Source organism: Pristiophorus japonicus, chromosome 2 (genome assembly GCF_044704955.1).
Source record: "Pristiophorus japonicus isolate sPriJap1 chromosome 2, sPriJap1.hap1, whole genome shotgun sequence".
Lineage (NCBI taxonomy): Eukaryota > Metazoa > Chordata > Chondrichthyes > Pristiophoridae > Pristiophorus > Pristiophorus japonicus.
Genome location: NC_091978.1, coordinates 90513571 through 90529444, shown reverse-complemented (window position 1 = coordinate 90529444; position 15874 = coordinate 90513571). Strand labels below are relative to the sequence as shown.

Here is a 15874-nt window from a genome sequence, read left to right as displayed (position 1 = left end):
CTTTCTACTTCTTTGTTTTTCTTCTGCCCCTGCACCAGCTGGCCTTTATAGGCCTCACGAACTCCCACTCCACCTCCTCGACGCTGCCGCCGATCCCCAGACTCCCGCTGAGCCTTTATAGGCCTCACGAACTCCCGCTCTGCCTCCTCGACGCTGCCGCTGATCCCCAGACTCCCGCTGGGCCTTTATAGGCCTCACAAACTCCCGCTCCACCGCCTCGACGCTGCCGCCAATCCCCAGACTCCTGCTGGGCCTTTATAGGCCTCACAATCTCCCATTCCGCCTCCTCGATGCTGCCGCCGATCCCCGGACTCCTGCTGGGCCTTTATAGGCCTCACAAACTCCCGCTCCACCTCCTCGAAGCTGCCACCGATCTACGGACTCCTGCTGGGCCTTTATAGGCCTCACGCAGTACTGGGGTCAAATTTGTAATCAAGCCCCGATCGCACCATGGGAGCCTAGTCTGTGTATTTAAAGCAGAACCTGGCTGCCTTTTAGCGGACCACCCATTCTCCTGCTCAGCACAATAGGTTAAAATTCCAACCCGGAATTAGTAGCTTTTAATATTAGCAGAGATGGAGCAGCGTGTCTGAATCAACTCAATCTTTGGCTTATCCTTCATGCATGCAAACAACTTAAAGTTTTGAAGAAGACAGTTGAGTTACTCTGAACAGACTACCAACTAGTGTAGCTGCTGACCCGTAGGAACAATGTACAAATTGAAGAGATTAAGTCAGAAGGGAATAAAGCAAAATTGTATTCGGTGGAAAAGATAGAACTAGTGCAAATCCTGAAAAGGGTCCTCAGTGATAGGATGAGCAATTCTTTAATATATACAAGTTCTGCAAGTTTATGTTGCAAGTTAAACAACGAGAATGTAAATGTGATAAGTTTGACTACACTAGTATTACTATATACAGACCTTGTTATTCGAAACATTCCTGGATAAGAGATTGTGTGTGGACCACTACTCTCACTCATTCCATAAAGTTCATAAAGTGGGATACGGAGACTTAGGAAAAACTCCAATGTTTCTTTGCTAATGGGTGCTGCTCCCGTCAAGCACTTCGTACATCGGTCCAGGCCCAGTGCGCCGCGAACTTTCTTGTACACCAGTTTGTTTGCCAAGGAGTATCCCCAGGGCACAGTTGTGTCTCTGTAACACAAAAGGAGATGTAAATAACCAATTTGACCTCACCACACGACACTAAAAAAACAAGAAAAGCAAGAAATAGTGGTTAACCAATAAGAAGTTTTTTGACTTCGTTCATAATTTTTGAGGGAGGAGGGAGGGAAACTGTATAGGACAGGATGGGGTCAGAGCCACAAAGTACGAGGCTTGGTCATTCCAAATCAGAAGGAGTAAAAACTGGGGAGGAGGAGATACCAAAAAAAACATTTTCTATTACAAATGTAAACCTGATGTTCAGTTCAGATAATCAAAAGTGCACCTCCGCCATTCACATTTATTTGGGGAAGAAAACGTTCGGTTGGTCTGATAGAAACCCTTTCAAATGGCCCCAACTAAACATAACATCTATGCTTTGGCATCCAAAAGGACACATGCATACAATTCATCAGCTGGTCCAAGGAAACCACGCCACAGCCATTCTAGACATTGTCTCCCCCTCTCACACATTCAAATGAGGATGTAGGTCATTTGTTTGAAAATAGCCATCATTGCCACTGGGAAAATCGCCAGTGAGGGGTTGTATTTGACTGTGAAGGGATTAATACTGAGTGGTAAAAAAGTGGCAAAACCTTTCCCTTGACAAGATGGAAGTCCAATTTATCAAGGGAACAGCTTCAAATAATCCAGAGCCAAGAGCATAAAACCATCAGATGATGCTGTAACCGTTTTGTCAGTCTGAAGATAATTATAGATTAGGAAGGCTTTTCTGCCAAACTTAATTCACCATCCAAAAAGGTTCTCCAGTCCCCCTCTGTTGCGTCCAAATGTTACTTATATTATTTCAGAGTTCTCACTTTCATTACTTTACCTAAAAGTCTATTTCATACATTAATCACATGTGAAGAATTTCTAAATTTATTCTTACTAGCTTGAACCTGCATTTTAGTCCCCTTGCCCTACTGACACAATTTATTCTGAAGTAATATTCCAGGTTCAGTTTTTCCATTCCTGAATTCTCTTATTATACCTCTATAATATCACCTCATGTACTTCCTTTCCAAGCTGAGAAAACCAGGTTTCTCTGGTCTTTCATCATAAAATGCGCTGGGAGTCCTCACCAAACTAGAACCACTTCCCCGACTTGCCTCCAATCCACATCGACAAAAATAGTTCAAGTATAATTAACACTTAAAGCTGCCAATAGGCCATATAAGGCCAAGAATGGGTTGGTGAAGCAAGAATACAGCAGAAACACATCAGAGTGAGCTAGGAATGGGATACAATAATTCAGTATGGACTGGGAATGGGAACTGTGAGTAGCAGTTCCGAATGGCTCCTGATAGAGTTTAGTTTCCTCTCCACGTTATTATCACAATAATTTATTCAAGTTATTTCTAGGATATAGCATTTGAAGATGCATTCACTGAGCTTGACCTTTCGTGTGAGGTCATTAAATTTCTTGGGGCGTCCTTCATGTTGCTGAATGCGTGTTCAGCTGTGTGAGCTTAAGAGAGGGCGTCAGCTAGAGTGTGGAGCTCTAAAATAGCAGTGATGCATCAAATCTGCCTGCTCTGCAAACTTCCGGCAAACGTTAACTGTACACGCACCAACGCCTTTGCCAAGATAGCATCCAACGGCTTCACGTCATGAATGTGCACACTTGCCGCGGGCGCCACTTTAGATCTCTCACAGCACTCGTACTGCCCAAAAACGGGTGCTACCAAGCCCAATTTCTCACCCACAGTCCCCACCGCTTATAGCAGGCACATTTGTGCAAATGCAATGTGCCCGCTATATGCGATGACCAGCATACTGTGGTGGTGTTACTTCAGTAATCAACAAAAATGTTCCTTCTGTGTCGCTCCATTCTGACCTGCAGCTTTATTTATCTTGCAGTACAAACTGTAACCCCACATCACTTAGAAGGACTTAAGGGGGAGAAATTGGCCTGATTTGTGCCTCCCGTTAGTACCTGCGGGGGCAGTAATGGGGCGCTAAGGGATTACCAACCGGACGCGGCAAAATCAACGACACCTGCAAACTTCTCTGGTGGTTTTGCACTGGCGCTAAGACGTACCACCTCGATCTCTTGCACCCCAGAGATCATGATGTCATCTAGTGCGCAGCGCCCTGTTACTGCCCGGATGTAATATTTGCTTCTGTTCCCTGCAGCATCGTCGGGCATCATTAACGGCAGCTACAGGAGGCATTATCACCTCAGCTGGCAGCTTGGGAATGCTAATTAAAGGCAGTGGTGGTCAGGTAGGGCAAAATGTATTACTCTCCCCATTCTGGGCCCTCCTGATTTCCTTAGCCCCTACGATTGCTCAACCTTGCACTCTTGAGTGGTTGGGGCTGCTATGCACATAGCGCAGGTGCTATGACCCAACACAGACAGCATGAGAACTCATTCACCCCAGCATTGGCCCTTCTCTTTAAGGGAGGGAAGGAGCCTGTACAGACGGCAATGCTGCAAATATCGCTCAGCGCTCTGCCGATACGACCCTCTCACTCCCTTTATCACTCTAAGGGAAGTCATAGCGCTTGATTTAACGCTGCACTTCCCTCTTGAAGCACTTCTTCTTTCATATGGTAGCAGCAAAGCAAATCAAATGTCAATATCTAAGTTGGATATCCAGGCCAAAACTTCCGGTGTAACAGCTGGATATCTTGCAGGCTGCCTGCAAATTTCCTCTGATGACAGTGTGATTAGGAGCTCCACAGTCATATGAATCAATGGAGAAGGTAGCAGTATCTACCATGACCAGTTCTGAGGCAGTTGATGGTTGTCCACTGTTTGTGAGGAAGGTTTGATTCTTTAGGTTGTACTGCACAGTCCTCTATAAGGAATCCATTCCGTATGTTCCAAGCATTTCGCCATCGGTCATCAAGGCTGAGGGGAAGTTGCTGAAGGGCTTTGGCGACGGTCCAAGATTACCTCCTAGATTTGAGACGGGTTGGTGGTAGGCTGTTCAAGTCAGCCTGGATCAGCATATCTTTGCTGGTGTAGCCATTGCATATTCACAGCATAGGTGTGGTGGTGTGAAGTTTGCAAGCACGGGCAGCAAAGGTGTTGGTGTCGATAAAAACGTACCAGTGATAATTTTCATAGTAGAATTCAACTGGACATCAACGGAATTGACATGCAGACTTGATAGCCATGCCAGAGAGCAGTACTCCGTTGTAGAGTACACCAGGGCGAGTGCTGCCATATGAAGGGTTTGAGCATCTGCTCCCCATGTGGATCTGGCGAGTTTCTGGACCAAGTTGATCTACTCTTTAGTTTCTTCCCAAGGTTCTGGAGATGTTGTCTATATGACAGGGTGCGATCATGCGCGATTCCTAAATAGAAGGGGTTTTGGGCACGGTTTTACCTCTGCACTGCAAAAGGAGCCTTTTAAAGCTTGGTTTGCTTAATGGTTGTTGAGGTGGAATATCAAGGTCTTTTGCAGGTTTGGTTGGAGTTGCCATCGGTAGAAGTAGGCCTCAATCCTCTGTAAATCACTGGTCAGGATCTCTTCGGTGATGGACAGATTCATGTTTTGCGTGGCCAAGAAAATGTCATTAGTGCATACAAACTTGCAGGACACTATTTCAGGCAGATCACTGGTGTAAACGTTGAACAACATGGGTACCAGGACAGAACCCTGTGGGAGTCCATTGTTCAATGTCCTATATCTGGTCTTCTGGGTGCCAGAGTGCACATGGAATGCTAAGCATGGAGTTGAGAAGATGAATTGTTGTTCTGCAGGGTAAAATGGTGGTGAGCTTGAAAAGAAGTCCACGCTTCCATAAAGTGTCATACGCCGCTGACAGGTCCACGACTGTTACGGCAATCTTGAGCTGGCGGTGGAAGCCTGCTTCGATGTGCATTGTTAAAGCTACCACTTGGTCGCAGCAGTTACGACCGCTCCAGAATCCCGCTTGCTCCTTAGGAATGGTTGGCTCAATAATGGGGGCTAGTCTGTGGAGTAGTAGCCTCTCCAGCACTTTATAACAAGTGCACAGTTAGGAGATCGGATGATAGCTGGAGGCTTCACAAGTATTACTCCCCTGCTTCAGGAGGGCAATTATTTTAGCCTCCTTCCAAATAGGTGGAATTTTTCCGCTTGCCAGTACCTCAGAGAAGGAGATCAACCATCTCTTCAATTTGGTTAGTCAGTGTACAACATATCAATCGGTAAGCAAGAAACCACAATGAGTACCATACAGCCATGGAAATGGCCTCCCAGGATGTGGCAAAGATTACATATAGATTTTGCTGAGCTAGCAGGACAGCAATTGTTCATTGTGACTGATAGCCATTCAAAGTGGGTAGAGGTGTTTCCGAAGCAGAAAATAACAAGTAAAACACGAGACAATTTGCGAAGATTATTTTCTTCCTATGGCCTCCCAGAAGAAATTGTATCTGAAATTGGACTACAATTTTGTTCGAAAGAATTTGCACAGTTCACGAGCAAAAATGGTGTGCAACATACCAAGGTTTCACCATAACACCCTGCTTCAAATGGTGCAGAAGAGCGCCCAGTACAAGTTGTAAAATGTGCTCTCATCAAGCAAACGTTGGATCCAAATCTAAAGAAACGGAAGTTGTCGTTGGACCACAAATTGGTAAATTTTCTAATCACTTTTTGTAATATTCCTCATACAACTACTGGTAGAAAATCAGCAGTTATTTCTTAAACGACAGCCATGAACCAGGTTCTCGTTGTTAAAGCCAAACCTGGCACGTCCGTAGAAGATAAACAGTTTAGACAGAAAGAGAATCATGATAGAGGTAGAGTAAGAGAGAGAAATGTGAAATTAAATTAGAAGATGAGAGTGAAGAACCATCACCATAAATGGTTAAAGTGGTTACAAGGAAAAATGGTGAAGATATGTGGTCCTTGCACATATTGGGTCAAGATGTTTGATCATGGACAGGTTAGGTTTGTTCACATTGATCATATTTTACCTACAGATGTGGAAGGAGTTGAAAGTTGGAATGATTCGATTATTTCTGACTCATCAGATAGCCTTGTTACAAGTACAATACCAGACGCATATCCTACATCAAATGTACTAGAAACAAGTCCAGGAGAAAGTCAGAATTTAAGTCTGAGCCCAGTGTGGCAGAGGCCCGGACTTCACTTGTGGGAAAAATATTTAGCAGAGACAGGGGTGCTGAAATTGCTCCTCTCCTTAAGGCCTGTTACCAACGCAAATCTGCGGTGATGCTGCGGAGTGGAGTGACCGCCGACTTTTCGTAGAATGGCCGCAGATAGGCCAATTGCCCTTCTGAGTTTTCCTGGCGGTGCTCCGATCAACCCCCACCTCCTCTCTCCCGCTCCACTGCTGCCGATCCATCTTAGATGTGTCATCACCATGTGCACCGCCGATCTCCCTCGACCCCCCCGCACCACCCCCCCCCACCCCGACGGCGATATTCCCCTCTGAAAATCTTCAGTTCACCCGGCGGTGCCAAAACCTGTTTTTTCCCAGTGGTCCAGTGAGGCTGACGACTTCTGCAAGGGCGGTGCAGCTCCCCTTAAAAGGGAGCTGTCAAGTTTTTTTTTGTCGGCTAACTGCCAGGTCGGCCCGACAATTACGCCCCCGAGTTCGACTGGGCTGCCAACTTGCAGCCTGGCACCCCCTCTTGGGTGCCAGGCTGCTGGCCCGGCTGAAACCCTCCCTAGTGGCCCAGTGGGCCGAAGTTTTAAAATCACGATGGCTCTCCCCGTTAAGTGAAGGGGAGAGCTGTGGTGATGCGGCACCACGATGACGCCATCACAGCGGTCACTCCGCACTCCCCACCCAACTTCGGCCCCTCAAGTGTACTCACCGCCCTAACTTCCGCCCCTCTCATGTAGTCATCGCCCCCATTAAGAGTGACTTCAGGATCCGAATAAAAAACAAAGAGCGGAATTTCACTCAAGAGGCGACCTCAACCACAGCTGCAGTAAAAACCATTGAAACGGGGTGTGTGCACCTCCCTTTGGGTGGGGGCAATTACGGTCATAGGGTTTGAAAGGTATACAATACTGAGAAGTTCTTATTATTTTATCGAACATTGGAACCAACCAGATGAACTGGAACAATCTCTTCAGTCTCGTACATTCTTATGTTCTCATGAATACTTATTTTACTGTTGTACAAACTGTATTATTAAAGCTCTTGATTTAACATACCCATTCATAATATTATAACTTGTTTGCAGGCCTTTAGCCTTTGCCCAGATAGTTATCTTTCTTTTCATAACTGATAAACTGGCGCCGGCCTCTTTCATTTTTTCCTCCATTTTTTCCCAAACACGAGGTACACCTAAAAAGGCAGTGGGATGTACTTCTCTCAAAGTGTCCACTAAGGAACCCTAAAAAGAAACAGAATGGCAATCTTTTAAAACTTACATTCAGAAGCAAGCTAGCATTCAATACTGTAGAAAAGCAAAATACTGTGTATGCTGGAAATCTGAAATAAAAACAAAAAATGCTGGAAATACTCAGCAGGTCAGGCAGCATTTGTGGAGAGAGAAACAGTTCATGTTTCAGATCGATGACCTTGCGTCAGAACTGGAAAAAGTTAGAGATGCAACAGATTTTTAAGCAAGTGTAGGGGCAGGGAAAGGGGGAGGGGAGGAAGGTCTGCGATAGGGTGGAAGGCAGGAGAGATTAAATGACAAAAGGGATGATGGTGCAAGACAAAAGGACAAGGTAATGGGACAAGTAAAGTAACAAAAGGTGGGTCTGGAGAAGGTGTAAATGGGAATATCCAAATCATCAGCAACAGCTGCCATCTGTAAAAATAAGGGCAGAGGTTATGGTCTGAAATTGTTGAACTCAAATGTGGAGTCCGGAAGGCTGTAAAGTGTCTAAACGAAAGATGAGATGCTGTTCCTCGAGCTTATGTTGATCTTCACTGGAACAGTGTAGGAGGCCGAGGACAGAGAGATTAGAGTGGATGGGGGCAGAGAATTAAAGTGACAGGCTACCGGATGCTCAGGGCCACGCGTGTGGACTGAATGGAGGCGTTTCCAAAATCGGTGCTTGGTCTCCCCAATGTAAAGGAAACCGCATTGTGAGCAGCGAATACAGTATACTAAATTGAAAGTACAACAAGTAAATTGCTGTTTCACCTGGAAGGAGTGCTTGGGGTCCTCGGTTGAGGAAAAAGGAAGACATAGGAAGCACTGGTATGGAAGGTAGCATCGTCAGAACAGATACGACAGAGACTGAGAAACTGGGAGAATGGAATAGGATCCTTACAGATAGCAGGGTGGGAGAAAATATAGTCAAAGTAGCTGTGGGAGTCAGTGGGCCTATAGTGGATATTGGGCGATAGCCTATCACCAGAAATAAAGACAGAGAAGCCAAAAAAAGGAAGAGTCGGAGTTGGACCATGTGAAGGCAAAGGAAGGGTGGCAATTGGAAGCAAAATTGATAAAAAATTTCCAGTTCAGGGTAAGAGCAGGAAACAGCACCAATACAAGAGAACTGATAACAATGCAAACTTCACCAATTTGTCAAAGCTTGTTCTGGTACCCATTTAAACGAAGCACCCCCATAGATATCTATCCAGACAACCTAATGAGGAAAGCCTTGCTTGGTACACCACCAAGAACCAGAAAGTTGCAGATGCAAATCGTCGTCTGTGCTGATTATCTCATCTCAGCCAGAGCAACTACAAATAACCTCAGTAACCTGGGGGGCAGCGGGGTGGAGAAAAGAGGGAGAAAAAGCCAGAATAGCCAGGGTTCCTGCTCTTGAAAGCCATCCAGTGACCCTTGCTGGATGTGGATGAGGACAGGATTGTGCTTGATGCAGGCCATATATGAATAGCCGGCCAACACTTTGGTTCCATTATTTACTGGATCGGGGAGTGATTGTGGCAGGTTGGAGAGAGATTGGAGGCAGAGATGAGGGGTCGGTGACACTGCGGAGGGAGGGGGTGAGTGATGGTGGGGAGCACTCCTGCTCCTCCCACCTACCAGCAGTGCTGGAAAGGCACTTAACTCTTCCACACAGCAGTACTCACCTCCCTTTAGCTGCCGGGTTTCCGGAGGCCCAGGAAACCTGGCCGACCAGCTTTAAAGTTGGAAGAGTGATATAACCTGAGGCAGCAGCCTCATTAAAATAGTTAAATGAGCCACCCACCTTCTGGAGCAGGTTGGTTGCCTGTCCCATGACATCCCGCCACCGTTAAAACCACGTGGACCTGTTCAAAAAGGGTTGGGTTTGGATTTGAGATTTTAAAAATTAACTCGCACCTGTTTTGGAGGGTTAAAATCACCCCTTTTATGTCTAGGCTCACACTCAACTGTGGAATGACCATAGAGGGCGATTATAACCAGTAAAAGTAGGCACATTCTAGAGAGAGGGGAAGATTTATATATTTTTTATATAAAATATCAGCTTGAAAGCCACGTATTAAAATCACAGTAATGAAAATTTGATGCCATGTGATTATAAACAAACTCAAATGATTTAACAATTTGATTTAAAAAAAGAGGAGGAGGGTTTGCACACTGGGCTTTCGCCCCAAGCACTTGGATTTACATCCAGTTCAGGCTGATGGCAAGAAGAATGAAATGAAAGCCCAGATTAATGGGTTGAAAATCAGCCCAAAGTCACAATTTAGCTTCTACAGCAAGAACTGCTACTAATTGGTAACCTCACTCCAGAGGCCATGGTACCTATAAAGTGCCAGTGATGCAGTACAGGCTGCTTGAGAGGTTGTGGCACGGTACAGGGAGTTTTAAATTTAAACTTGCTTGATGCCGTGTCAGAGTTCTTGAAATGGAAAAGTGCTTCAATTCCGAGCATGAGTATTCTTCAACTTGAAAATCCAATGCAAGGGTTTTACCATATAACAGAGAACAGTGAACAAACAAGATCATTTGACCTGGGTGTAATAGAGCACCCCCTTGTGGACTACTGCTCCACCTAGTAGACTACCGATGTAATGCAACTACTGATGTAAATAATAAAAGGGTCATGTGTCAAAGTCACATGATGACAGTTTCTGTTAAGGAGCCATCTTGTAATGTGTTAGTGATGTTGTAAGAATGTATCACATTGGTGACGAGGATAGGATTTCTGGATTCCCTAGCTGAAATTTTTGTTGGTGAATGTTCATGCCAACTAACAGAGAGACTTTGAGAGGTTCTTTGTTTTGCAGAACAGCTAAAACTCCAAGGTAAATTACAAGTATACTTGGCTGAACTGTTGGCTTTGCGAGATGGCCATGCCTATGGGAATAATAGGGTGCTTGGGTGAGTTCCATCATGACCAAGAGACTTTCTGTGTGGAGCAGCTAGAAAGGTTTTTCACCACAAATAGTATCATTGAAGTCCCTGTAACCGGTTTTAGAAAGAAAACGGGCTATTTTCATGACTGAAGCAGGCCCCAAGGTGTATGAAACCGTGAAAAATGTGTTTGTTCCCGTCAAACCAAAGGACATGCAACTGATGGAGAGAATGGCACTACAGTTCTGAGCCCCTGGAAATTGCTTAAAAAGTTATCATTTTGGAACACGAGATCAGTTAAATGATGAGAGTATCAGTGAGTACATTGTAGCTTTACAAAAGCTATGCATTCACTGTCATTTCGGAAACTTTCAGGACCGAACATTGTGTGACCGCTTTGTTTGTGGGATGAAAAATGAAGCCATCAGAAGAAAATTGTTGGCAACCCCTAACTTGACTTTTGATTGAGCTTGACAGACAGCTACGTCGATGGATATGGCCGACCAATACTCGCGAGAATTTTGCAACATTTTCGGTCATCAGACAACCGAGGTGATTCGCCTGCAGGTTAAAAGTAAAAGGCAGCTGGGCCCCAAGGTCTCAGCAACTGGCCAAGGTAACAGCACACTGAAGTTGTGCTATCAGTGTCTGGGACAACACATTGCTCAAAGCTGTCCATATGTGAAGGCAGAGTGTTTCTTCAGCAAGAAAAGTCGGCATCTTGCGAAGGCATGCCGACTGAAGAGTAAACCGACTTTCAATGCTAGAAGTAGAAATCGGCAGACACTACATAACATTGAAGGGAAGCAACAGGATGAGGAAGTTTTGGAGATACACATCATCAGGAGCTCGAGAGTATCTAACAGCAATTTGCGAAGTATCGTCATCCAAGTAGACGTTGCAGGAACCGGGATACCCATGGAAATCGACACTGGTGCATCCATGAGCGTAGTACCGGAATCGCTATATCTCAACAAGTTGAGTGATTTTCGACTGGTGAAATCAAAGATAAAGTTGCATGGCTACTCAGGAGAGCAAATCCCTGTTGTAGCACTGTTGTAGACATTAGGCACCTGCTGAATATATCAAAACCTAGGGCAATGGCACCTGTAGCATAAGGTTAGAACTACACCTGTAGTATAAGGTTAGAACTAAATATGTAACTCTAATACCATAAAATGGCTACCCGTGAGGCCTCAAGGGATTTCTGTTAGCTGAATTAGACCGCATTCCTGGAAACTGATAATTGTTGTTTCCCACACACAGGACTAACAAGCAAACAAACTCTGCAGATGTCTCTAATCAGCCAGGCCTCAGAAGGAGAATGTTCTGGTGAATGTAAGAACAATACGACTCTAACAGGATTAAGATAAGGAGGCTACCCAAAGACAGCACCCAAGGACAGTAAGATAAGGGGGGCCTGGACTATGTTTCAGGATACATGAGTCGTTCCTAGCAACACACTCCTTAGCAACACATCTCTTAGCAACACGTCTCTTAGCAACACATGAGCCACTTTATGTTTAGAAACTAACTCTATCTATTGGTCTAATTGAATTCACCATATGATTGGATAGTATCCAGCCGAAATGGGCCTGATGTAACTGTAGTAAACTGTTGTAAAACATATAAAGATCCATGAAACCCTTTGTTCTGCGGAGAGAAGTGCCTGGTCCAGTCCTGAGGCTTCCTCCCCGCTGGCGTTAATAAAGGCCGCATTGGCGTTGGAACTGACTCTGAGTGATGAGTGATTCTTCTGATAAAACACTAACACTAACAAGCACATATCACCATACCAGTGAAATACAAGGATCAGTTTCAGAGCTTGCCTCTCGGTGGCAGGAGACAAGCCTGCCTTGATAGGTAGAAATTGGTTTGGATCACTGAAGCTGGATTGGAATTAGATTTTTCACGTGGAAAAGAAATTTGCATCAAAATATGATGTCATCAAGCAGTATCCAAAGGTGTTCCATGAAACAGGCAGTCCGATCTAAGACTTCAAGGTGAGTGTAATAGTGCAGAAGGACGCAAGACAAGTTTACTGTAAGCCACATCCCGTACCATACGTACTCAAGGAGAAAGTTAAGCAAGAACTCAAAAGACTAGAAACTGAGAACATTATCTCTAAGGTAGAAGAAGTGTTCTATTTTTCATACATTGATGAACTGCCAGTAACAGCTGAAGAAATTGGTAGAGCAACCAAATGTGACCCAGTTATGTCAAAGGTATATGATTACATAGCAAATGGATGGCCAAACCAGGTTATCAGAGGAAGATATTCATCCATACTTCATTCACAGAAATAATTGTCAGTGGATAAAGATTGTATCATGTGGGGTGCAAGAGTAGTTATTCCAAATAAGTTCAGGTCCAAATTGTTAGGAGATCTTCATGACCAGCACCTGGGAATGTGCTTGACCAAGAGTTTTGCACGCAGTTACTTATGGTGGCCAGGATAGATAAAGATATACATCGGCAGTCAATGTACGACATGTCAATCGGTAAGCAAGAAACCACCATCAGTACCATTACAGCTATGGAAATGGTCTCCCAGGGTGTGACAAATGTTACATGTAGATTTTGCTGAGCTAGAAGGACAGCAATTGTTCATTGTGATTGATAGTCATTCGGTAGAGGTGTTTCCGGTGCGGAAAGTAACAAGTAAAATATTAGACAATTTGCGAAGATTGTTTTTTTCATATGGCCTTCCAGAAGAAATTGTGTCTGATAATGGGCCGCAATTTTGTTCAGAAGAATTAGCACAGTTCATGAGCAGAAACGGTGTGAAACATACAAAATTCCAGAGCACACCGTACAAATTGTAAAACGTGTCGTCATCAAGCAAATGTTGGATCCAAATCAAAGGAAACGGCAGCTGTCGTTTGATCACAAACGAGCAAATTTTCTGAATGCTTATCATAATAATCCTCATGCAACTGCTGGTAGAACACCAGCAGAGTTGTTTTTCAAATGATAACCACGAACCAGGTTCTCATTGTTAAAGCCAAACTTCGCACAGTCTGTGGAAGAGAAACAATAAAGACAGAAAGAGAGCCATGATAGAGGTAGAATAAGAGAGAGGTAAGTGTGAAATTGAATCAGAAGGTTAGAGTGAAGAACCATCACCAAAATCTACATGTACATTAATGATTTAGATGAGGGGATTAAATGTAGTATCTCCAAATTTGCAGATGACACTAAGTTGGGTGGCAGTGTGAGCTGCGAGGAGGATGCTATGAGGCTGCAGAGTGACTTGGATAGGTTCGGTGAGTGGGCAAATGCATGGCAGATGAAGTATAATGTGGATAAATGTGAGGTTATCCACTTTGGTGGTAAAACCAGAGAGACAGACTATTATCTGAATGGTGACAGATTAGGAAAAGGGGAGGTGCAACGAGACCTGGGTGTCATGGTACATCAGTCATTGAAGGTTGGCATGCAGGTACAGCAGGTGGTTAAGAAAGCAAATGGCATGTTGGCCTTCATAGCGAGGGGATTTGAGTACAGGGGCAGGCAGGTGTTGCTACAGTTGTACAGGGCCTTGGTGAGGCCACACCTGGAGTATTGTGTACAGTTTTGGTCTCCTAACTTGAGGAAAGACATTCTTGCTATTGAGGGAATGCAGCAAAGATTCACCAGACTGATTCCCGGGATGGTGGGACTGACCTATCAAGAAAGACTGGATCAACTGGGCTTGTATTCACTGGAGTTTAGAAGAATGAGAGGGGACCTCATAGAAACGTTTAAAATTCTGACAGGTTTAGACAGGTTAGATGCAGAAAGAATGTTCCCAATGTTGGGGAAGTCCAGAACCAGGGGTCACAGTCTAAGGATAAGGGGTAAGCCATTTAGGACCGAGATGAGGAGAAACTTCTTCACCCAGAGAGTGGTGAACCTGTGGAATTCTCTACCACAGAAAGATGTTGAGGCCAATTCACTAAATATATTCAAAAGGGAGTTAGATGAAGTCCTTACTACTAGGGGGATCAAGGGGTATGGCGAGAAAGCAGGAAGGGGGTACTGAAGTTGTATGTTCAGCCATGAACTCATTGAATGGCGGTACAGGCTGGAAGGGCCGAATGGCCTACTCCTGCACCTATTTTCTATGTTTCTATGTTTCTAAATGGTTAAAGTGGTTACCAGGAAGAGTAGTGAAGATATGTGGCCCTAGCACATATTTGATCAAGATGTTTGATCATGGAAAGGTTAGGATTGTTCACATTGATCATATTTTACCTCCAGATGTGGATGGAGTTAAAAATTGGATGATTCGATTATTTCTGATGAGTCAAATAGTCTTGTTACAGGTAGAGTATCAGTAGCAAATCCAAGAGAAAGTCAGAATTTAAGTCTGAGACCGAGTCAGGCAGACAAACAGTCTGAAGTTGTAGAGAGTTAAAATGCAATTCAAGGGTTGCCTTTGGAGAAAAACTCTCCTCAGGCTCAGCCTAGAATGAGTCTAAGTCCTAAAACAAGAGTGTAAAGTTCTGTTCAAGAAAGAAGGTATCCTCTTCGAAACAGAAAACCAGTGGTTAAGTTTGATTTGTAAATGTGGGGGAATAACCATGCCAGTTGTATATAATGATTATTTTGTTATGATTACTTCTTCAATAAGGAGGGAAAAGTGTAATAAAGCTCCCCCTAGTGGACTACTGCTCCACCTAGTGAACTACCGATGTAATGCAACTGCTGATGTAAATAATAAAAGGGTCATGTGGCAATGTTACATAATGACAGTTTCTGTTAAAGAGCCATCTTGCAATGTCTGTCTGTTAGTGATGTCATAAGAATACATCACACTGGGCTATATAAAACTTCTGGGTGGGAAAAAAGTATTGTTAGATAGCAGCTGAAAAAAAAAATCCTGATTAGAGATCAGTTTCCACACAAATCTGAATGAATAAAATAACTCTTCAAAAGGCAGATTCAGTCCACTTAAACTACTTACCTTGAGAGCATCTTGGTTTTGCAAAGTAAGTTACAGCTCCAAATTTCATTGGAAGCCAGATATCCATCATTTGTGCCGCAATATGACTCAATGGAAGATAACTGACAATTTTTTCCTCTACTACAGAACGGATACCTGCCATATGCCCTATTGTATTGGCACTCCAAGTCAGCTAGAAATAAAGAGAATTGTAAATAGAGCACTCTTCAGTACATTAGAAGCATGCTTCATCCAAAGGGTTACATTAATAAAGTAATTCATAATATTTATTTCAAAACATTGAAATTTACAAACTGCCCCACCACCACCTCCTTCCCCCCCCCCCCCCCCCCCCCCCCCATATGTGTCTTCTTGGGTCAAGCCTGAAGACTTTTAGTATGTTTCCTGCCAATGGAAAGATGTTTTTTTTATTCTTTGCAGGCTGTGGGCGTCGCTGACAAGGCCAGCATTTATTGCCTAATTGGCCCCGAGAGGGTGGTGGGCGAGCCGCCTCCTTGAACCGCTGCAGTTCGTGAGATGAAGGTACTCTCCACAGGGAGGAAGATGGCAGAGTGGAAAAAGGAGGGAAAGGGTG

General features: G+C 44.3%; 1 protein-coding gene across 1 annotated transcript in view; it reads right to left on the bottom strand.

Moving 5' to 3' along the window:
* Positions 1 to 15874, bottom strand: part of LOC139228815 (long-chain-fatty-acid--CoA ligase ACSBG2-like) — a 165205-nt gene that overhangs the window by 94375 nt on the left and 54956 nt on the right. The window contains 4 exon segments of the mRNA XM_070860220.1: positions 923 to 1156; positions 7300 to 7481; positions 15301 to 15312; positions 15314 to 15472. Coding sequence (XP_070716321.1) covers positions 923 to 1156; positions 7300 to 7481; positions 15301 to 15312; positions 15314 to 15472 — 587 coding nt within the window.